At 49.0% G+C, this 24,159-nt stretch overlaps 1 protein-coding gene across 1 annotated transcript in view; it reads right to left on the bottom strand.

Moving 5' to 3' along the window:
• The window catches only part of LOC127191175 (potassium voltage-gated channel subfamily H member 1), a 129,705-nt gene that overhangs the window by 81,911 nt on the left and 23,635 nt on the right, over positions 1-24,159 (bottom strand). The window contains exons 3-5 of the mRNA XM_051148380.1: positions 20,924-21,030; positions 10,443-10,571; positions 5,425-5,543 (exon numbers count right to left, since the gene is read on the bottom strand). Of these exons, the coding sequence (XP_051004337.1) occupies positions 5,425-5,543; positions 10,443-10,571; positions 20,924-21,030 (355 nt within the window). The remainder of the gene's footprint in view (positions 1-5,424; positions 5,544-10,442; positions 10,572-20,923; positions 21,031-24,159) is intronic.

Here is a 24,159-nt window from a genome sequence, read left to right as displayed (position 1 = left end):
TCCATTTTGTCGTTATTAGGTAGCTAGCAAGGAAGTTTGATCAAAATAATAGCAACATAGACAGGCAAGATCGTTCCGTGGGTAAAGGCACCAGCCACTAAGCCTGGTGGCCTGAGTTCCGTGGGTAAGGCACCAGCCACTAAGCCTGGTGGCCTGAGTTCCGTGGGTAAGGCATCAGCCACTAAGCCTGGTGGCCTGAGTTCCGTGGGTAAAGGCACCAGCCACTAAGCCTGGTGGCCTGAGTCAGCTCTCTAGGATCCACCTGGCAGGATGAGAGAACTGACTCTCATAAGCTGTCCTCTAACTGACACACGTGTATACACACATGCACATGCATGCATACATGTAGTCAAATTAATAGTAACAATGTGTTTGATTATGGAGGTGCACAGAAGTACATTTACAAATGGCGTGAAGGCAAGCAAAGGTTCATAAAACAGAAAACACTACCCATGTGAGAATATATGGATATATTACAAACTCTAAGAAAACCACTAAAAAAAAGAATTAAAAGAAGAATACTTAAGGGCTAGGGAGATAGCTCAATCAGTGAAGTGTCTGCTATGCAGGGGAACTTGAGTTTGGGTCCCCAGTCCTTGCACAAAACTCTGGGTGCAGCAATGCCGTGCCTGTAATCTCAGTGCTGGGGAGGCAGAAAGAGTGGGTTCCTGAAGCTCACAGGCAGCCTACGTGAACCAGTGAGCTCCAGACTCAGGGAGAGACCCTGTGTCTCAAAACGATGCTGGAGTGACTGAGGACAACACCTGGATCTGACTTCTAACTTACACACACACACACACACACACACACACAGACACACACACACACACCCATACCAACATGAACACATACATATACCACACTCATACACAAAAGCAGCATATTTTATGTAATCAAAGAATGGAGTCATTAAAATGTTCAGTTAAAACCATAACAACCAGGGACAACAGCATAGGAGCGAAGACCGAGGACAGTGAACAGAGAAACACAGACACTCCAGCCAGCGGCCTTGGCTTCAGTACCCATGTTAAGCTTAGCTTGTCAGATTGGTGCTTTAAAACCCAGCCGTCTAGCCACATACTGTCTGCAGCAGCACCATGTTAAATAAGAGATGGAGCCGAGCTGGGGAAGGGTGCGCCATGTCCGCACTAATCAAATGAAAGCAAGGGAACTACATCATTTCCAACAGCCCAGGCTCAGAGAAAACAACCTTATCAAGGACAAAGGAGGCACTGTAGTCCGGGGCCAGTTCTCTAAGGCACATAGCAACGCTGCACAGGCGCCTAACAACAGCATCTAAGTCTATGAGGCGAGAGCCATGAGGAGGGCTGGGAGATGGCTCAGTGTGTAAGAACACCTGCTTTGCAACCTGGGGGACCTGCGCTCAAAGCCAGGCATGGCCACACCCACTGTAGCCCTAGCACTGCCCGAGGCAGAGGCAGGAGGACTGCAGCTCACCGGGCTAGCTCACAAGGCTAGCTCACCAGGCTCGCTCACCGGGCTCGCTCTCACAGCACAGTGGGAGACCTTGTCTCAAAAGAATAAGGTGGAGACTGATTGCAGGACATGTGATGTCCAGATCTGGCCTCTGAATGTGCACGGATATGTGTACCCACCCAGACACACACATTTAAACAAATTAAGATGTATTTTTAACTAAATAAAAGCTACAATTTATCAAAACTTATGTTTCAATAGAGGGAAATTTCCAAACTGTTAGTGTATTAGAAAGGAAAGATCAAAATTAAACATCTAAACATCTGCTTTAAGAAACTAGACAAAGAATTAAATCAAAAGTAAGAAGACTAAAATAAATCACTAACTCTGGGCCGAAAACAATAACATGGAAAACAGAAAGTCAGCAGAGAAAATAAATTGATCTTTATTGAAAAGATCAATAAAATCACTATAGCAATAGCTGAAGCTTACCCTGGGATGAGCCCCAGATTCTTGCCTCATTTTGGAATCAAGGGGCCCAGTCAGGCAGACAAAACACCAGATCATTTCCTTTTTTCCTTCATTAAATCAATTTCAACAAATTAAGTAACAGCACTGAGCAGCTGTAAGTGCTAATGAGGCTCTAACTGCTTGGGACCCAAACAGCAAACACAAGGTGGACTTGGGCTGAAGAGACAGCTCAGTGGGGAAGAACACTTGCTGAGTACCAGAGAGGAGAATTTTGATGCCAGCATTTATGCAGCAACCAGACAGTAGCCGCATGCCTGCAGCACCCACTCTAAGGCAGTAGCCGCATGCCTGCAGCTCCAACTCTAAGGCAGTAGCCGCATGCCTGCAGCTCCAACTCTAAGGCAGTAGCCGCATGCCTGCAGCTCCAACTCTAAGGCATTAGCCGCATGCCTGCAGCACCAACTCTAAGGCATTAGCCACACGCCTGCAGCTCCAACTCTAAGGCATTAGCCGCATGCCTGCAGCTCCAACTCTAAGGCAGTAGCCGCATGCCTACAGCTCCAACTCTAAGGCAGTAGCCGCATGCGTGCAGCTCCAACTCTAAGGCATTAGCCGCATGCCTGCAGCTCCAACTCTAAGGCAGTAGCCGCATGCCTGCAGCTCCAACTCTAAGGCATTAGCCGCACGCCTGCAGCACCAACTCTAAGGCATTAGCCGCATGCCTGCAGCTCCAACTCTAAGGCAGTAGCCGCATGCCTACAGCTCCAACTCTAAGGCATTAGCCGCATGCCTGCAGCACCAACTCTAAGGCATTAGCCGCATGCCTGCAGCTCCAACTCTAAGGCATTAGCCGCATGCCTGCAGCACCAACTCTAAGGCATTAGCCGCATGCCTGCAGCGCCAACTCTAAGGCATTAGCCGCACGCCTGCAGCGCCAACTCTAAGGCATTAGCCACACGCCTGCAGCTCCAACTCAAGGAGACACTAAAGATGCTGAGACTTGCTGGTTTCTAACTTCCCCAAGAAGAGGTAAGCCCCGGGATAACAAGACACCCTGCCTCAAAAGGAAAAGTAGAAAGTGACAGAACTCTCTCATCAGAGCTCACACACAGGCACACATGTCTGCATACACACATGTACATATTCTCATGTTCAATATAAGTGAGTTGAGTAAATAAATTTTTAAGTAGACTGTATGTTATAAGATATATTATGTATTGGGGGAAAATACCTAAAGCATGTTAAGAAGAAGACAAGACACTTTGTTTTCCCTTGCTTACTATTATTTTTGTCCGTTCTTTCTCCTTATCATGTGATGTAGCATGTGCTGATCGGAGTCGGCAACTGGTCCAAGAGCGATCCCTGAAGATGCAGCATCCCCTTCTGGGAAATGGTGGTGACTTCCACTGAACATGGGACAAAGACCACGAGATGCACAAGTGTGACTTTGCTATTGTCGTGCTGGGAGATCGGTGTGGCTTAAGAAAATGTGTGTGAGCACTCCACTGACAAGTGAATGGAAACAGTTACTTCTCTGCCAACTCAGCTGAGCCTTGGCACTCAGCAAGCAAACACAGGCCTAAGTGTATGTCACAGAGCTCAGGAACATCTTGCCAGTTAACTTAGGGGACAGGAAATAACCTCTACAGTGAGACAGGATTCACCCAATCTGATGCAAGGCCTCAAAAGCAGATGTCTGCTTCCTTGGTGTGACAGCTCACCCTGACTGTCAATGTGACAGCCTTTGGAATTGCCCAGGACACACATCTCTGTGTGGGTGTGTGGGGATGAGTATGGGAAGTGGGGGTGGGGAGGTGGGGGTAGGTGGCTGTGGGGTGTGTGGGGGTATGGGAGTGTGGGTTGAGGGGTGTGGGTAAAAGGCATTCCAGAGAGAGTGAAGTGAAAGACCCACCCTGAATGGGTTGGGGTCTCAGACTGAATAACAAGGAGAAAGAGAGCTGAGCTCCCACATTTCTGGCTCACTGCTTCCTGCGTGTGGATGCAAAGTGACCGGAAGTCTCCCATTCCTGTTTAGAGACTTCCCCCACCTCAGTGGACTTTATTCCCTCAATCCGTGGCCAAAGCAAACCCTCCCAAGTTTCTTTAGTCAGATATTTTATCACAGGGTTGAGAAAAGGGAAGGAGGAATTTGCCGTGAACCTAGCTCCTCCCAAGAGTGTCCAGTCTGCTGACCAGCCACAAGCCTTGGGCCTTGTGTACAGCCAAACACCACAATCAAATAGGCTAGATCCTTTCAATAAATCTCCTGGCTATTTCTCAGGTAAAACCCTAACTGCCACATGGGGAAAATGGTATTTAAGCAAAGACTTGCAATGAAGGAGTTGACATGTAGGCATTCAATGAGAAGAGACATCCTATAATATACATAAAAAGAAGAACACAGAAACCTGGGCAGCCATATGACAGTGAGCAAGGGGGACGGAAGCAGGAGTGAAGGTCGCTTCATCACCCACAGGAAGAAACAGAGAAAAGACATCTGTGATTTGTAAGGCCTTGTTTAGTAATCTTTCAGTCATGAGCTGAGCCTACATCATGACCAAAAACAAGCCACTGCCACCATCCAAGTTAGGCCAGAAGGGCCAGACCTGTAACCAATGTTCAAAAGCTGACTGGCTGTCTCAAGGCAAATTGAGAACTGGCGCTGACACGTTTGGCCAAGATGGAGGTTTGCTAAGTGATGCCTGAAGTATCCTGGGAAGGCCCCACCCTCATCTCACTGAGAACTGAAGACCAGGCCTGACTGAAGGGGCTTATGGCGATGAGGGTGCGCTACGCCTGACAGAGACCTCTCGTGGCATCCAGCCCTTCTCACGTTCCAGCAGATGGGAGAATGCCACCACCTCTAGCCGTCTTTACTTCAGAGGTTGGTAACTCAACAGTGTTAAGAACATTTACTCACTGCAAAGGGATCCGTCAGTATATAAAGTCAAGAAAAGAAGACACAGTCATTCACAGACACATCTCAAGACCATAAACATCACATGTGGAATTCCTCCTCTTTAGAAAGTGGGACAAGTACAAAGGCAATCACACTAAGTACTGCAATTCTGCTACCTGGCCAGTGGCCAGGAGATTTGCATCTTCCTCCTTTTTGGTGCCTGAGTCATGGTTTCTTTGAATTAGTATGTATTGATGAGACAACAAAACTGTCTATGATTTATAAGTTTCTTAAAGACTTCCTTTACAAATGAGAAACGCTTTCAGACCCTTGCTGTATCCTAAGAAGAGTGGACTGGCACCTGTGATCGCACACAAGCCTGACTACCGGGCGGTCTCCAGCCTGCCTTCACAGACACCAAAGCACCGAACGTCAAGGTGCAAAGCAGGTATATCCTTCCCCATTGTTACATGCCAAGGCTTATAGACAAATGCTAGTCCTGGAGGCTGGAGGTCCCCGAGGGTCCCTCCCACGCCGGCATACCCGCTCCACGCCATACCATGTTCTCAGCCCACAGGCCCCCAGGAGGTGAGGCTGGTGGACACGCCCACCCTTACCTCTGCTAGGCGCGAGTGCTTGTGGACGTTTTCGCCCCTCTGCACGCTGGGGGCCAACTGCTGCAGGACGCCCCTGCTGCTCGTCAGCGCTCTGGTCAGCCGAGCAAACTTCCCCCAACCTGAAGCAGACAGAAAGAAGGACACAAAGACAAGGTCAGGCACACACCAACAGAACACAGGCATCGTCATCCCGTGACGCCCCAGGACAGTGCCCAGCGTCCCCCCAGAGCTCCCATGAGTCCATTCCACACGCCTGCAAGCAAGACTGGCCGCTCAAAAATGCCCCCCTAATGTACCGGTGAGGTTTGGGAAGCAACCTGCTTTTTGAGCTCCATTGTGAGATACAGTAGGGCAGGTTTGGGGAGCTTTATACAAAAGGAAAAGGAAGTCAGTGCACCTAGATTAGGAGGAAGTGCTCAGAACCCAGACTTCTCCTCTGCTCAAAGTTCTGTCACTGGCTCACACCAGGTGACAGCGATGGTTCTCTGCCTTGGGTAACTTGCCTTGGGCTAGCCTCAACTTCCCTTATCCTCTGATCTTGCAGAAATCAGCTACAAGCTGGGGTTTGTAAATGATGCAATGCCTCGGGTTTGCATCGCCATCCCTGAGACCAGGAAATGAACGGTCAACTGCTGGGTATGCGGGGGAAGGCACTGGCTGGCTTTATCTGTGTGGAGAAGGGAAAGGTCATGGAAGGCAGGTGTTTCTGAGACTCTAGGAAGACTAAATGATCTTCACTGCCCTTAAAGTCCCCCAAATACAACATCCCAACATTCAACAGGCAACATCTGAATCAAAATTTTGACCAGGAAGCTATCTCAGAATACCTCTGAAAGATTGTTAAGTCTCACGAGCAGGATCTCCAAACACATGTATGTGGGGTCCACAGCAAATAAACGGAGCATGCTAAATAAATTATGATGCTGAGAGTGCCACAATGAGAGTGTGGCAGTGTGAGTCATCCCCATCCCTAAGCCCAAACAAATAGTCCGTGCCTTCCCCAGAAACTCCATCTTCTAAGCTTTACCCTGGAAGACCTTCCCAAGAATGACCTAGAATCCAGATGGCTGTGGGTCTGGGGAGAATGGCTTGGCTTTTGTATAAACTCTAACATGTCTCATCTGATAAGCTTTGGTCAACACAACAAGAGCAGCTGGTAGCTTCACTCCAAAAGCACCAGGTTCCAGTGGATACCGATGGCACCTGCATCCCCGCCATGACGTGCCAGGAGGAGAGACGCAGAGCTCTGTCACTTTCGGGCCTGGTGCATAGTGGCTGGGCTGCTGGCAGGGACAGCCTGCAGGGGGCACTGACATCTTCCCTTGTACTGCACTACTGAATGAGTTTAGTGCTGAGGGAGCTGTGGCCTGGGACCTTTTAAAGTCTCTCTCAGGGATAGGCTGCCCTTCAGCTTAGAGCAACGCTGACACTGAACCAGCCATGATCCACTGCCTGTGTGCCCGCGAACTGTGAATTGACACAAGAGACCAACGTGCAACACTGTCTGCGCTGTAGGCATCCCTTTTAGTCTGTTCCAGTCAATGGGCAAACAGGAAAAGTCTACAATGGCTGCTTAAGTAGCCTCACTGACTAACCACCTCTCCATCACCCCTTGAGCAGAGAGATGGCGCATCAGCCCTGGAAGGGGAAAAGCCGCCCTGTGTCTCTGACTCATCTAAGAACGCCTCGACAACGAGCCCCAGGTGGGAGCCTTCATCCTCCAGGATTGTAATCTTGACCCTTATAAAAATCTCCTCTAGAACCCACATCTGCACAGCAGCCTTGGTCAGGCTCAATTCCAAACGTAAATTTCAACATATGGGTGAGTCTGCGCCCTTACCACAAGTTACAAGAAAACAGAGTGACTCATCCTTATGAGCAATGTAGAGGTGACGGTCAAAGCCTCACACGTCCTACCTGCTCAAGCCCGGAGCTCAGAAGAGGAGAGAGCAAAAGACTGCCATCCGCTCTCAATAAAAAAAGAAAGAACTAGCCAGAGCATGAGGCACTGTCCTCCAAGCCCAAGTGTCACCCACCTTCCTGTCAGCAAACAGAGAACTCTGCCTGACTTTCAGCCCCCTCTCAGTGACACGTGCATGGCACTTTAGTCAGAGTTGGGAAATTAGTCAAGGGCACAGCAGAGTGAAGGCGGAGGCGGAGTGCAGAGCGGTGGAGTAAGGGTGCAGAGTGGTAGAGTCGGGTGCAGAGCGGTGGAGTCGGGGTGCAGAGCGGCGGAGCCATATGTGAAGAGGCACTAGGGAGCATCCCAGAGCCCATCAGCAGAGTCCAGGAGTCTGTGCTAACCTGGCCAACTCTCTATTATCCAGTTGTTTGTCCTCTGTAAGTTAGTTGCTCAGAGCAAACCGTCAGGCCTAAGCAGGCTCCCTGAGTCCCCCACACCACTGAGGCACTCAAAGTGTGTGGCCTGTGACCAAGGCATGTGACCTAAAAGCTAATCAGGTAGTAAGAAATGTCCCTGAAGGCTATTTGGGAGTTTTCTGCTTGTTATCTTCTTGTTGGCTCTACACACACACACACACACACACACACACACACACACACACACACACACACACGAACTATCTAACCCAGGAAAGCAAGACTCTGTAGACTTGGCGCTGACCATGGTGCTGAGCGGCCAACACAGCAGAGGGAGGACCCCAGAGCAGATCCAGAAGCAAAGCCGAGCAGGGCAACCCACCACACTGTAGCTCTGTTCCCAGCTGGATAGGACCCTCGCACCAGAACTGACAGAACACACAGAACTGACTTACGGACAGACAAGCACAGACGTGTCACTAGTTGCCAGGCTTTTCCATCATAAGGAAGCTAATCTGAGCAGGCCATCGTGCCACCCTGGGCCAGGGATAAAGCAGGAGCATCCAAGCATTGGACTTCGAGGTGCACTAAGCTGAATTCCCTACCAGGATTCTCACATTGAAAGCTAATGTGCGTGAGTATGTACATGTGTTCAGACATTGTGTGTGTGTGCACACGTGTGTGCACACATGTATGTATATGTGTGTGCATTGTGTATGCGTATATGTGTATGCGGTATGCACATGCATGCATGTATGCACGTAGGTTTCTGCATATGTACAGGTGTTTATGTGTGTTAAGTATGTTTATTAAATATGTATATTTCTAAATGGTCCACAAATGAGGCCACATATCACTTGTGTTATTTCACTGACAAAAAGAAACATGGCAGAAAGTTACCTTGGCTAATTGAATAGTTGAGTGGGGAGGGGCCAGCAAATGCATGGCTGTGTGCATATTCTCATCAGCAACAAGATGCACCATGGGGCAGGTTAAGCTAAGTAAGTGGAGCATGTGATTCATGGAAAACAAACCTGAGCCAGTCTCGCACAGTCACTGATCCATCACTTCTTTTGAGCCACATAAGAAGCCCCCTCAGAAGGATGTACCTTTCCTGCCACAACAATAATAGTTACAGACCACTACATCTCTGCAGAAAACATTTTGACATGGCCAAATCACATATTTTAAATGTTTTGTTTTAGGTAAACATTTGAAAATAATTTCCAAAACATCCAAATGCCCTTAAAACAATACTTGAGAGTTTGTTGGGTTAAAAGAAGCAAGCATCAGTTCCGGCTGAGTCCCGCATTCTACTTGCTTCTCTGAGATCTTCAGATGGAAGTGAGGAATCAGGGAGTGAGATTCCTGAAAGGAGGCTGACTGTGGGAAGGAGGGGCGCTGCAGAGCGGTGAACCAGGGGGTGGTGTGGAACTGACTCTCCGAGCTGCCACGCCCTGGGGGGCCACATTCACTGCTGCACACAGCGCTGTGCTCTAAGACAGACCAAGAGTGCACATTTGGTGTTTACTCCCCTATGATGTTCCTTCTATGCCAGTCTTTGTCACACCCAGGGTCACAAGGCCCCACCTGCCTCTCCCCTGGACTCCACTGGTGTTTCTTGGCTGCATCCTAGGAAGCCTCAGAGCTCTGGAGCAAACACAGAGGCAGGTAGCAGTGTGAAACAGCAGCAGGGCTCTTGGCTGACTGAGTGCAAACTGCAGGGGAGGCGTGAAGGCGACTCTGCCCCCTCTGGCAGCAGCATGCCCTCCTTTGTATCCCAGTGAGCTGGGCCAGTACAGGAGCATAACTCTCCCAGCAGTTCTGCCATCTCCTTTCCGAAGCCTCCGGTGTTATCCGAACAACACACACCATGATCTGGCTAAAATCTAAGGCCATTCAGCTGATCAAACGACCCCTGCGGAAATGTTACTCTAGCCCCTGGCCTCAGTGATGCCATGTTTGAAATCAGTTAGCCAGGCACACATAAGTCACAGACACATAGGTGGGGTTCAGAGCATAGCGCTGGGAGTGTGACTCTATCCAACTTCTCCTTAATTGTGTGACAGCCAAATAAATAAATTCAGCCCATCTTTTGGTTTCAAGACCATAGCAGACACACGGCCCGTCATCAACATCTCAGTTTTCCTGGCATCGCCCCTTTCAGGTTCCTCTTTCCCTCGTTTCTAGTTTTCATCTGCAGAGGCTGCAACAGCCTACAAGTCGGACCCAAAGACACGCACACGGAAATCAGATAAGTGCAGCCATGCCCGCCCCATGTGCGTGACTGTGAAACCCGCAAGAGCTATGTAGCATGGTGGAAGTGGCTGCCTAGCATGCACAAGGTTGAGCCTGGGGGTGGGGGGAGGGCAAGGATGGAGGAAAAAAGGAAAGGAGACCCAAAAAGTCCCAGTGAGGTCCGATGTGCCCGGTTGCTTTCTTCCACGAACTGTAACTACAAAATGGTCCATTTCTAAATGCTTTGCCAGCCAGTGTTTTCTGCCTCTCTCTTCCCCAAGCACACTGCAGGATGACACAGTACCCAACGCAAACTAAGATTTATATCCTGATCACTTCGAAAGATTGCCTTGGCAACCTCAAGCTCCCTGTAGCGAAAGCAGGAGTCAAGCGAAGCGGAGCTGCGCAGGGGGGCGGGGGGACCCCATGCAAATGTGTTCGCACAAACCAGAATTACGAACCTTTGCATGAGTCATCCTCGATCGGCTGCTTGAACGCAGTTATGTCACTGAAGGTGCAAAGGAACAGAACCACTTTGTCCTGTTCATTCCGGATCGGAGCGATCTTCACAAAAAACCACACGGGCGTCCCTGAAAGGAACATCAAAAGGCTGGTCAGCTATGTGCACCCTTGTCCGAGTGGCTGGGGAATCAAGGGCCCGGGAATGAACAGAAACAAGTATCAATTCACTGCTAAATGGTCTCCTTACTTCATGGGTGGGGGCGTCTCCCAGCCACCCTTTCCTGCTGGGATGAAAACGTATGGAAGGCCTGCATAGCAGGTGCCTTCCTATGGTCACATAATCGTGTATGTACAGAGTCTGAACCCTTGTAAAGCAGAAAACAGCCTGAAAAAATCTCATCAGAACTCATGAAAGAAACTTAGATACATCAAACCAAAGGCCTCTGCAAACCTGGGACAACAGTTGAAAAGCGTGGGCCGAGCGGACGCTGCCAGCCACCGACAGACTCTGTCCCTCTGCCTCATGCACGTGCTTGAGCAAGCACGGGACAAAATCTGAATTCCTAAGTCCCTCTCCCTCAAACCAAACCCCACAAGGTCCCCACAACGGCAAACAGAAGACAGCCAGGAGAGGTTGCCACGGTGATTCCTGCTACTCCACGCTGGACAGTGGTGGCACTGGAGCCGGAGGAAGCGCATCAGGGTTTGGAGGATTGTCTGTCCTGGGCTGAAGATTTCCTAGAGAGGACCCCCACCCTGCAAATATCTGTAAGGTTTTTCTTTGGCTTCCAAAAACAGTAATAATTAGTAAAAGCAAATAACCGCTTTTCTATTTGCATAGGACGCCTCACCGAGAAGTTCCAACCTATGTATGCTTCACAAGCAAATGAGCTGCAAAGCTACGGCACGTACGCTCTTCTCGACCTATTTTCTAAAGCAGCAGCTGGCATGAAAGGACTTTATAACCGGCTGTCAAATGTTTCATATTTGAGATAGTTTACAACCGTGATGGTTGCATCTGTGGACTTAACACAACCCAGAATCCCCTGAGAAAAGAGTCTCAGTGAGGGAGTGTCTACTCTGGGTTGGCCTGTGGGCACGCCTGTGGGGATTGTCTTAATTATGTTAACTGCTGCGGCCCAGCCTGCTGTGAGTGGCACCTAAGCAATGGGTCCCGCCGGGCTGTTCCAAAGTAGACTCCAGCTCAATACACGCAAGTAAGCCAACATGCACGCGTGTGTCCACCCCTCTCTGCTCTTGACTGTGGATGTGACGTGAGCAGATGTCTGAAGTTCCTGCTTGGCTTCCAGACAACAACGGACGTAACCTGGAGTTATAAGCAGAAATAAGCCCTCTTTCCCCTAAGTTGCTTTCGTCAGGTTATTATGTCACACAAATGAAATTAGAACAATAGCATTTTCAAAATAGAGCCTGTAACTATTTCACCTCGTGGATGGGTACCTGACAGCTCCCTGTGTTCCGAGCACTGTGCTTAGCATCTCAGAGTCTACAAGACGCAGAGAGATCGTATTCTCAGACGTGGAAATAGAGGCCCAGGGCTGCACACTCACATCAGACTCTGGACACACAGGCATTAGTTAGTCGCTCACCTTGACAATAGCTAGCTTATTGGTTTGGACAGATCATTCCCTCATATGTGAGTATAAATAACCCTAAAATGCAAATGCAGTCAAGAAACAGGTCAAGTGAAGTGTGTCCTCGCTACATCCTGGTTACCGAAACACACATCCACGAATAACGTTCATTTTCTTCCCTTGTGTATAGCTTAACTGCCAGATTCTAGGTGCTCTGAGAAAGCTAACAGATTACAATGCCACCCCAGGAAAAGTACATTTTGAAAGAAATCCATAGTACAAAAAGAATAGCATTTTAAAATCAAAAAAATATATATATATATATGTGACCTTAGAATTATCCTCTGTCTTTTAGAGGGTTTTTATAACCACGCCTTCATAGGCTTCTGCAGAACCTGTGGGACCTGAAACCTTCTACACTGAAGTGAGCAAGCCACTTCAGTGGCATGCTCACCAAGCCACACCTGGCCATACTCTAGCCGGCCACACAGCAAACCAGCCAGGAAAACACCTTTTTGCTCAAAGAAAACCCCATGCAGCTTTTTTCAAATGGAAACCTCAGGAAGTATTCCTACTTTATCAAGCTAAGGTCAAATCAGATGGGAGGAGGAGCCACGCCCACGTGGAGCCAGGAGCCACACCCATGTGGAGCCACACCTCTCCATCCTCCTAGCACGCTTCAGTCTGCGCAGCCCTGCACTGCTCCAAAGGCTGGGCTCCAGGACTCAGGCACACTCGACAAGGCTGCACCACCTGCCCTTTACACTCCAAGTGCCAAGGCTTGTGAGAACCCATGGCACTGAGATCCAGAGAGCTACCACATGCCCCATGTTGGGGAGCCTTTGCCACTTTCCCGTAGTTCAGGTTCGTCATGAACTCTCCACATTTCCACAGAGCCACCTGTGTATGCTGTGTGCCCCTCCCCACCCAGCTCTGCACACTGTCGTTTCTAGAAATAAATAGCCCTGATTAAACACATTTCCTTCTAATTGGTCCCTTTTACCTAAATAGATAGCTGGCATCAAAAGTTCACATTGCTTTAGAGTTCATCTGGAGGTGGTCCCCAGGGCTGTTAAGGAGGCAGGAACCTCCTTTTCCTGGTGTGCAGTTTCCTGTGGAGGGACATTTTTCCGTGTGACACCCTCCACCCCCTCCCACTCCCTCACCCCCGACAAGGCCTACCTCATAGATTGGTAATTTAGGAGATAAGAACACCTCTCATTTCTTTTATAAATGGTGGGCAGAGAGGCCTGTGATACTCTGGTGCTACCTGTGGCTAAGTCTATACGGGCAGGCCTGAAACCTTTCCCACGGATACAAACTACACCCCCAGGATTAGCTTTCTCAGTCACAGCAGTGACATTTTCATCTCTGTCTCCTGATTCCTACACCTCAGTTGGTTCTGATAATGGACAGGGCCTTACCACCCTGCGTGCCGTCCCAGTGTACGCTCTGTTCCAGGGAGCCATCCCTGAGCCGTGAGGCAAGTTGGCAGCTGCATAGTCTAAAAGAGACAACTGAGTTTCAAAGACATCGGTTCTGTGGCAGTGTCTTCCCAGACACTCGGCCCAAACTATCAGTGAGAAAGCAAGTGAAACGGATCAACTCTTTCACGGCTGGAAACGTTCCAGATTCAAGACCCAGGAGTCCTGCAGCACAGGCCCCGTCTATTCTCACTGCAAAGCATTTTCACCTAGCATCACGCAGGCTCCCACACGATGAGAGAGCTGCTTCCGGTGAACATGAGCCTTCTAGGGTCTGAGTCCTACTGCGCAGTCTCTGGAGGCCCTAAGGGGAGTCAGGGACCCTTCGGCTCTTGGGTTGATCTTCCCGCTGGCAGATCACATGGACTCCAGAGGCCCCAGCGCCCAGAAGTGCAGCAGGACCACTCCGTCGTGACTCAGGCCAGTGTATACCAGAGCCCAGATATGCACATGCAGAGAGACAAGCAGGCGTTTGACGCCCGGTTCCTACGTCTAAGGAAGATGGATGTACGGGCACAGGAGGGCAGCACCCAACAGTGCTGTTGGTGGAGAGGGGTCCATTCCAGGCAAAGGATGGTCAAGAGGAGGTGAACTCCAGGTCAGACACCCCTATTCTCTCTGATCCTCATGTGTAAGGAAGTCACACCCCCTACCTCTTAGTCTGGCCTTGGCGAGTCCCCAACTCTGGTAGCCAGATGGCAAGACACAGGCTTTGATGTATGAGAAATGTCTGGGCCTCCAGCAGGCTTCCTTGGGCCTCCTAGGTGCTGTATGTAACCAGGCCTCTGTGCATCAGATCACGTTCGGTAGCAGCGGAACAGACCAAGCCACATCACGCTGGGCCACACTGATAGGTCCAGAAACTGGACTTAGAAAGAGCCTCCTGCTCCAGGAACAGACCGTTTGGCCTGAGGTTAACTTCCACTTGGATGAACGACAAGTGCAGGACTGTTAGGGAGCACGAGGTGGGGAGCCCCCCCCCCACCAGGGTCCAGGATTAAATCCTCACGACCCTGGTCATGCCAACCTAGCTTCCCCCAACATCGACTGCCCACTTGTGAAGAAGTCACGCAAACCCTAAGATTAAGTGAAAAGAAACAACGACCCCTCCTTCCTACCTCTTCTGCCAACAACTGAAATCCCCAAGGCTGTTTTGATTGACTTAAAAGAAAATATATCTCCAGGTGTCTGAGGAAACTCACTCTGCTCTGAGGGGAGAGGGCCTATCTCAACCACAGCAAGGAGGAGCTAGAACAACCAACGCTCAGCCCTCCACATAATTAAAGACCATAAAGCAAAACCTAAGCAATCAGAGAGTGGCACTGTTCGTAGATGAGATAATACAGCTGTGAAGATGTCAGCCCTCGTGCTTAACGTGTAAATAAAGGCAATTTCAGTCGGAGTGCCTCATGCTTTTCTTGAGAGCTTGATAAATTGGAATCCAATAAAGAAAATAAAGGTGTAGGCGTGGCCTCAGGGAGAGAAGATAATGACAAGGGCACCCACCACGACAATTAAGCACCAGCAGGACAGTTTGCGAAATCATCCTTGCCTGGTGCTGGCGGCAAATGCCTGTAACCTCAAGGAGACAGGGCCAGGTGGAGCTCTGAGTTCGAGGCCAGCCTGGTCTACAAAGTGAGTTCCAGGACAGCCAGGGCTACACAGAGAAACCCTGTGTCAAAACAGAACAAAACAAAAGCAAAAAAACAGAAAGAAAGAAAGAAAGAAAGAAAGAAAGAAAGAAAGAAAGAAAGAAAGAAAGAAAAGAAGGAAGGAAGGAAGGATAATCCCTTACCAAGTACTTGTAGTGAGCCAGGCTCTGAGGAGCTACGGCTTAACACCTCACAGTGCTATGAGATGAAACGGCTTCTAGAACTTTAATTCTGATGTGAGTTTGGGAGCCCAAACTCACTGGGTTCTGCACCCAACTCACACAGAAATGTGCTACAGGAGGCCGAGAAGACAAAGACAACTACACACATGTGAGGATCTAATGTGTAAAGAAAAGCATGGGGCTGAGAGAACGCTCAGACGATAAGCCTATACAAGCAGAGCGTCTGAATTCAGTCCTTATAACCCGTATAAAGAAGTTGACCACAGTGGGGCACGCATGTCATCGGAGCACTGGGGAAGCAGAAGCCAGAAGACTTGTAGGGCTCGCTGACCAGCCAGCCTGCTCAGGAAGCTCTTGGCCAATGAGACCCCCTGTCTCAAAGAACAAGGTAGGTGACTCCTATGTGCAACACTGAAATTGTCCTCTGGCTTTCACACATGCACACACCTGTGCATTCATACTCACACATGTGAGCGGGTGCACACGCCCACATACACACACACACCTTCACAGACAGGAATATTCTCATACATGTGCAAGAGCTTACACAAACAAGTCCACACACACAAACAAAAAAAGAAAAAGGAAATTCAAATCAGGAATCAGTGAAGAATTTAATAAACAATACTATGGCAACTGAATGAGTAATGTATAAAGTAAGCTCAGATTATATATATGTGTGTGTGTGTGTGTGTGTGTGTGTGTGTGTGTGTGTACACCAAATATATATGTGTATATTCCAAATGTGTGTGTATGTATATATGTATATATATATATTCCAAATTGTGCTTTTATTTCTTGGGTAAGGAAATGAGCCCCCTAATCATCCTATAAAACTCAGAAACATGAAGGAAAGCACTAACATAAAAAATTTCACATCTGCCAGATGTTGTGGTACACACCTTTAAACCCAGCACTCTCGAGTCAGAAGTAGGCGGATCTCTGGTGAATTCGAGGTCAGCCGTCTACGGGGTAAGATTCAGTCCCTCTGGAGTTACAGAGTGAGACTCTGTCTCCAAACTTTTTTTTTTTTTTTCAATTCTATGGGTGTGTTTGTGTGTTTTTTTAAGTCCCCAAACATAAAAGAATTTTAATAAGAAAATAGTTTTCAATGTGTATTTGATTCAAGATTGATAATCATAACACATCAACAGCTCCTTTATAGAAAAATGGGCAAAATATCATGCTTTACCAGTGAGATTTGTCTCCACCCTGGTCTGCTCCTGAAAGGCAGGAGCCATTTTTCACATGAGTGTCTCAGCTCAGCTGTGGCCAGGACTGAGCCGCCTGCAGAATCAATAGCTACTTGGCCAGCAGCTCCTTCTACAAGCCCTGACAGAGCCACACTGCTGCAGGGCACCTTTCCCTGGGCATCTCTAACTGCAGGGATACTCCAAGCTCCCAGAGATACAGCCACAAGCCACCCCAAACCATGAAGTCACATGCGTTGTGGGGGGGGCGGGGGTAGTGGTGCCACACTGACCAGAGTCACATGGCTTTTGCTCGGAGGTGAGGTTTCTTGATCTTCTTGTCTGAAACATGAGAAAACTAATAGGCCAGCATAACGCTCGAGAGTGAGAAGTAGAAGAAAGTCTCAACACTGAGGAGCTTGTCAGTGTGGCTAGGGAGACGGATGGCTCAGCGGGTAACAAGCTTGCCGGGCGAGTGTGAGAATTAGAATTTGGGTCCCCGAACCCACATGAAACACTTTAACCCACTCATGAGACAGAGATGGCATATCCCCCCAGCAAGCGGACCAGCATGTGTGAGCTCCTCCCTCACAGGGACTACCTCAGTGAACAAAGTGGGGTCAAGGGAGACACCAAATATCAACTTCTGACTGCCACATGCTTGTGCACACTACACCTATACACATGACACAAGCAAGAATACACACACATACATGTTCAAAAGTATAAAGAGGCTCATAAATACCAGTAGGAAAATCACTAGAGCTAAATAGAATAGAAAGGCCTAGAATCTGAACATGTGATATTAAAAAGGTGATTTTTTTTTAATGGGTAGGAAGAAAAATAATTCAATTTCACTGGTGCTAACACAGTGGATAGATGGAAACTTTTACTACGGGCAGTTTGATCATTTGGGCATTAAAGTATTCAGTGCTCACGAGGTGCAGTGAGTCAGCCACTCTGCAGCTCGGCTGCACAGTGGACTGCCACCTGGCAAACATCTCAGGGAGGTGTGTCTTTGACACAGCCATCGTCACCATCTAGGGAACAGTGCCAACAGGACATTTGCCTGTGGACATTTACCTCACTTAGTCCTGTTTTGTTTTCCTGGGTTTAGGTTTGGTTTGGTCTTGATTTTTTTTTTTTTTTTTTTTGAGACATTGTCTCAATGTGTAGCTCAGGCTAGCCTCAAACTCAGTCCTCATACCTCAGCCTCCTGAGTGCTGAGGATAAGGAGGCCATCACCACACCTGGTTCAGTGCAATGTCAAGAAGGAAAACTTGGAGCCTCATAAACACCCGTGTGTCACTTTCCTTCCCGCTGCTGAGACAAAATGCGTGGACAATAACAACTTAAAGGAGAAGTGGCTTATTTTGTCTCACGGTTTCTGAGAGGATACAACCCACCATGGAGAGAAAACACAGTGGCAGAAGCACGGGGCCAGCAGTCAGTGAGCAGGAAATGAAACAGGAAGTAGGGCAGGGCTACAAAGCCTCACCCTGAGAGATGCACTTCCTCTATAAAGGCTCCACCTCCCAAACCTTCCACAACCTTCCCAAACAGCGCCACCAGCTGGGAACCACATGTTCAAGCCGTGAGCCTGGGGAGGACACTTCACACTCAAACCACGTGCCCATCAACAGAGGATGTTATGAAAGCCTTTCACTCCGCTTCCTGGCAGTGGACGAAGTGCGACCAGCTGCCGTGATCGCTGCATCCTGTTCCTATGTTACACCATGGAGCCACCATGCCATCCTCTCTGTAGCAGACTGTGTCCTCTCAAACTGTAAACCAAAATAAGCCCTTTTCCCCATGGGTATCTTCTGGTCAGACATTTGACCACAGCAACGAGGAAATTACTAATACAGGGAACTGGAGAACTGAGGAGCCTGGCCTTGCCGTTCGCAGACCTTGGCAACTCGTCTGAGGAAGGAATATGCAAGACTTTGTAACTTTAGGCTCGGAAGCCATAGAATTTTGTAAGTGAAGTGTAATGGGCCATTCGGATGGGAACTCAGAAGACAAAACAGAAAGAGAAATGTGGAGAGAGGCAGCTGTCCCATAAGACCGAGGCCAAGCTAGGTGTCACTCGTTAGAACAGGCTGGCCTTGAACTCGCTGCAGTCCTGTCGTTTCTGTCTTCTAGGTGCTGGGGTTACAGTCATGCGCCACCACTCCCAGCTGTTCCATGAGTTTGGCTGGAGCACTACACGTGTGTGTGAGATCCGACAATAGGTGCCAGGAACACAGCTATGACAGGTGCAGAAGCCAGTCTTCCTGAGCTGCTGCTTTTCTTGGCTACTGAGAATGTGCTGTGTGGCCCACTGGTGTGGCCAACAGCTGAGCGCAAACATCACACCTTCCCCAGACTCACTGCGCAGATGTACACCTTGCTATTCACAGGCGAGTTCCTGCACAGGTCAAACAGAGAAGCGTTGCTTTGTGTCTCTCACCTGCATTGTGACAGCTGTGGTCTCTGCCTAACTCTCATCTATCCATCACGCCTGTAGGAAGAGGTCCTTCACCAACCTCCTCAATCACGGTGAAGAGACCCACCTATGTGATTCCCAGGTTCAACAAACCAGAGTTTCCAAGACTTCAGGAGAGAGTAAGATTTGGAAGCAGCTGGGAGATGGAAGTCAGGCTCCTACGAGAAATTCAGCATTATTTCTATTGAGTCCTCAGTTCATGCCTTGTGTGTTTTATGTGGGATTAGCCCGCGTATGGCTCAGCTGGCCCCTGTGCACGGCTGAACTTTCCTAAAGCTCAAAATTCCCAATATAAGTACAGTGCCGGACTCACTGTGCAGGGCCTCAGCTTCTGAAAGCAAGGAGTCCTCTCTTTCATCTTTCCTCCCTCTGGGGCCTGTGCCCACCAAAAGGAATAAAAAGTGAAATCACCTTAGCAATTTAAGCTATGTTTCCTTCTCTTTTCTTTTGTTCCAAATGTGTAGTTGAATTTGGGCGAGTAGAGCGCATAGTCTAATGAGGCTTTAAAACTCTTAAGCAGAACACAAAAGCAAAGCATTCTTTATGTGACACACCTACCAGTCAGCGGTCTGTGCCACGGGGCAAGTCACACTGTTCAGTACACAAAGGCTCCCTGTGGGAAACCACACCCTCACTCTATTAGCTCAGAGCACATGTGCAGCCCATGAATTCTCCATGAGAAGGCTGCTGTGAGCATGCTCCTGGTAAGAGCTGTGGCTTAGAGCTGACCAGCATAGAGCCCTCACACTCCATCGCCTCATTCTTCCTACAGCTGACAGTGGGGTAGAAAGGAGACTACTGGTAAGCTACCGTGATGTAACAGCCCCTGAAGACAGGCTACAGGAACCGTGCTGCTCATTCTTCAGTCAACATCTGCATTACCGCCCAGCAAACAGTCCTTCGGCATTCCAGACAGACAGGAAAAGTCTAGCTTCTTCCAGATGAAACCAGCACACGGCCTTTGCCTTTCAGAGCAAACTGACAGTCTCTGAGCCCAGGACACCACTCAGTAACACATACCCTCATGCCCACCGGGGTGCTCCAGAAATGTTCGCTGAATCAACAACCTGCCTATCAATCCTGTAAAAAGCAGTATTCTTCACTGACCCATGTACGTGTGTGTGTGTGTGTGTGTGTGTGTGTGTGTGTGTGTGATGTGCATGTTTGTGTGCATGTTTGCATCTATGTGCATGACTGTGTGCGGGTACATGTATGTGTACACAGGTGTGGAGACAGACCAGTAGATGGCATCATGTGTCTTCCTCAATCAGAGAGCAGAATTATATAAAAAGGTAGACCTGGGGCCTGAGGTGCAGCTCAGGCAGCAGAAGACCTGCCCAGCATACATGGTTTGATCTGTAACACAACCATCCCCCCCCCCAAAACAAAATGGAGGAACCTTGCTGTGGCCACGGGCTCCACCTTCCTCATGTCCTAGGATAGCTCACATGTGTCCAACAAGAAGCCACCTAAGAGAAAGCAAGGTCTGTATCTGCATGGCTATGGACTCATTATATACTTGGTAAAAGTAACTGCGGCCAAGATACGCGAAGGCACAATGCTGTGCTGTCAATACTGTCTCCTTGGGTCGTAGCTGGGCAGCTTTGGGAGTCTCTCGCTAGCTAGGTGCTATGGGAGGTGGGTGCAAAGACAGATAGAACAGGGCTCCTCCCTGCTGCCTTTCCCCAAGCAATGCATAAATGAGCTGATAGGAAAAACACTAATTCTAGACAGAAAAACAGATGGAGTCTTCCTTGGTTAGTGACACACAATAGCTTCTAGTAACTAGATGAGGGGAAAGAAAACAGCCAGCCACAGTCCCAGAGGCGGTGGCAACAGCCTCACCACCCTAAGCACAGAGGGTGGAGCCCAGGGCAGCTGATACTCACTGTTCTTCTTGTACATCAGAATTTCAAAGGAGTTCATCTCGTAGTTCTCAAAGGTTTGGCGCACCTTCTCAATCGTGTCCTTATCTGTCAGCTCTCCATACATAAAACTGAAAGTCAACAAAAAAATCTCATTAGCAAGTCAAAAGTATTTATTCATCTGCAAACACATGTTCCACATCCAGCACTGAACACACATACACATGTGAATACACACACATACATAAACACATTCATTGATATACACCCATGAACACACATGTGCATATAAACCTACATACACACAGTGAAAACATTAACTGACTTTAAGATTCATTGATTTAACTGTTTTTTTAAAGCCTCCATTTTTCCATATCTGCCCCTAAAAACTAAGCCTCTAATGATAGACATACATGAAAAACCAATAGATCTGGAAGCCCAAGAATGAGGACCACAGAGCACCAGAGTGGACCAAAGAGCACCAGGGCGGGCCATAGAGTACCAAGGAGGGCCACAGAGCACCAAGGCAGGCCACATTGTACCAAGGAGGGCCACAGAGCACCAAGGTGGGCCACGGAGCACCAGGGAGGGCCACAGAGCACCAGGGCGGGCCACGGAGCACAAGGGAGGGCCAACGGAGCACCAGGGCATCCCACAGAGCACCAGGGTGGGCACTCAGCTTGGTTGGGGAAGGCTTCTGGGAAGTAAGGACAAGTGAGGTCTCAGAGTTGGAAAATGAGCTGGGAAACGCAGGGAAGAGAGTGTGCCAGGCAAGTAAGTGTGTGCCTCTTAAAAAAAGTCAGAGGTCATTCCAGAACCTGGGTGTGTATCAGAGCCACATGACTGGACTACAGACAGGGGAGGAAGATGCTGCAATAGACACACAGAGATGCCAGAAGAGGCTATAGCATTCTCAGCCTGGAGGTAATAAACTTTAGCCTGTAACCAACTGGAGGGCATAGGAGGGCTTTAAGCAAAGGAGAAATAAAGTCAGAGTACATCTTAGAAACAAACACAACTCCAGAGACTTCTGGGAAAGATGCCTGGGTAAACCTGAAGCAGAGATTTTTTTTCCTTTTAATTCCTAATGAGACGAGAGAGAGGCGGGGAGAAGGAGAGGGAGCAGTAGAGGGGAGAATAAGAAATGGGGTACAACTTGATGCGCTAGCAGGAAGATGCAGCTAACTAAGGAAGGAAGGACAGAGGACTCTGCTGCTGTCTGCAGCTTTTTCCTGCCTCCTCACTCTGAAAAAGACAACAGCACTGGCTCTAAAACAGTGAGAGAATAAAATCCTACAAGCCTTTAATAATACATCCTCCTGCTGCTCAATTTTGGAGAAAAGCAGCCCAAGGAAGTAAACACACAGCAGGCAAAGGACCAGAGACAGTCTCAGGAGAGTCAGGGTGCTGCCTACGAGCCCTGGCGCTCAGCAGAGGCAGGAAAGACACCAGGACCGCCCCACTTTCCTGAGCTCTGCATCGAGCCTCGTCACCACAGCTCATCCTTCCAGGGGCAGAAGAAACCCTCAGCTAGGCAGGATGAACCAGGGGAGACAGCCAGGAAAGTCACGCTCTCTGACAACACCACCCAAGGCCCCACAAGCATCCCTCACAAACCCCAGGCACTCAGGCAAGAAGGGGAGACTGTAGGGACCTGCCCACAGCCTAAGGCTATATAGAAATGGGGGTGTGGGCTCAAATCATGCATTTCCTAGCATCTAATGCTGTGTGCTGAAGGTGTTCTAGAATTTTCTTCAAAACTTGACTCATAGAATCATAGGATTTTAGAGAAATCTTAAAAATTGTACTACCATGTACAATTTCTGACCGAGTCCAGCACTGTACGGGCAGCTGGAGCAGAGCAGAGGGCTCACGCCACACTTCCCAGTCCTAGCACTCTGTAAGGAAAGAGTCTTGGGTGCTGACTCTCTGAGTCTGCTGTCACTTTGTCACTTTATGTTCCTTCTAGCAACTGAGAGGTGTGACGACTGATGTGTGGGTGTCCTTGTAGAGGCTCAGGGAGCGCTTGGCTTTGGGGCTGCACTTACAACCAAGATGCCAGGAAAACACAAAAGGAGTTGGACATATCTCTACAAAGAAGAATGGATCTTAGTCATCACAGCCTGGGAACAAGATGGCTTCTCTTCCTGTGCTCTCCACTCCTCCCCCACCACCCTCCTCCCTCCCTTCCCACTCCCTCTGAGTCATTTTTCTAGACCAGTGACCTTCATTTAAGGGACGCGCTGGTACCCACAGCTGCATCTTCTTCACAGGCAAACAGAACCCCCACATCTGAGTCCCCACAGATGAAGTGTGGGGTTATGCCCATTTGCTCACAGACTTCTCCAAGCTGTAGCTCACAAGTAGGTGAACATCACCTTTACCTGGACGTTAGAATGCAAATGTCTGCAGTGCATGGAATAAGAAAGGGGAAAGGCCTGAGCAATCAGGGGTCCAGGGGGCACAGGTGGGATGCTCATGTGTTACCGTGGAATAAATTGTTTAGAATTGTATAAAAGAAAGGTTGGCGAAATCATCAAAGGAATGTCTCTGTGGTCCCAGAGGTACACACAGCCACTCCTCTGTGGGGAAACACTGCTCTGGTCATGCATGGGGCATGTCAGCTGTGAATCTGCAGATGGAGACAGACGGACAGATAGGGATGGGTGCTCAGTGGAAAACAGCACACAGAGAACACAGGAGACATGTGCACTAGAGACATAATTGCCAGGTCTATAAGAAGCAAGAAAAGTCCTAAACTGTCCATTTGTCAGGCTCAATGGTCTAGAATTTAACAACATTCAAATATCGTCTGGACATTTAACACTGTTTGCCAACAGTTATGTGGCTGATTTAACACATGGAACACAAGTCAGCACGCTGAGGTGTCTCCACACTCCAGGCTGAGCTAAGATCCAGCCGTGGCTGCAGAGGACCTGCCTTGCATCCAGGCCCAAACAAGGGCTCTGGGGGTAATGTACACAGCTGGGCTGCGTGGCAGAACAAGTGGCAGTGTTGCTTCTCCTCAAGAGAATTCTGGCTAAGGAAAAGCTCTACGAACAAGGCCTTACAGTGTAATCATCCTCTATAAAATGTTCGTGATGTTTTACAGCTTTGCGCTGGAGATGTAGCTCAGCTGGTGGAGTGCCCGGGTTCAGATCCCAGACCTGCATGAGCAGTGTGCGCCGGCACACGCCTGTGATCCCAGCACTTGGGAGTCTGAGGCAGGTGCCTCAGAAGTGTGGGGTCATCCTGCGCTA

The sequence above is a fragment of the Acomys russatus genome, chromosome 6 (assembly GCF_903995435.1).
Source record: "Acomys russatus chromosome 6, mAcoRus1.1, whole genome shotgun sequence".
NCBI classification, from domain to species: Eukaryota; Metazoa; Chordata; class Mammalia; order Rodentia; family Muridae; genus Acomys; species Acomys russatus.
The sequence above is the reverse complement of the archived record's forward strand: the minus strand, read 5'-3'. Positions and strand labels throughout refer to the sequence as shown.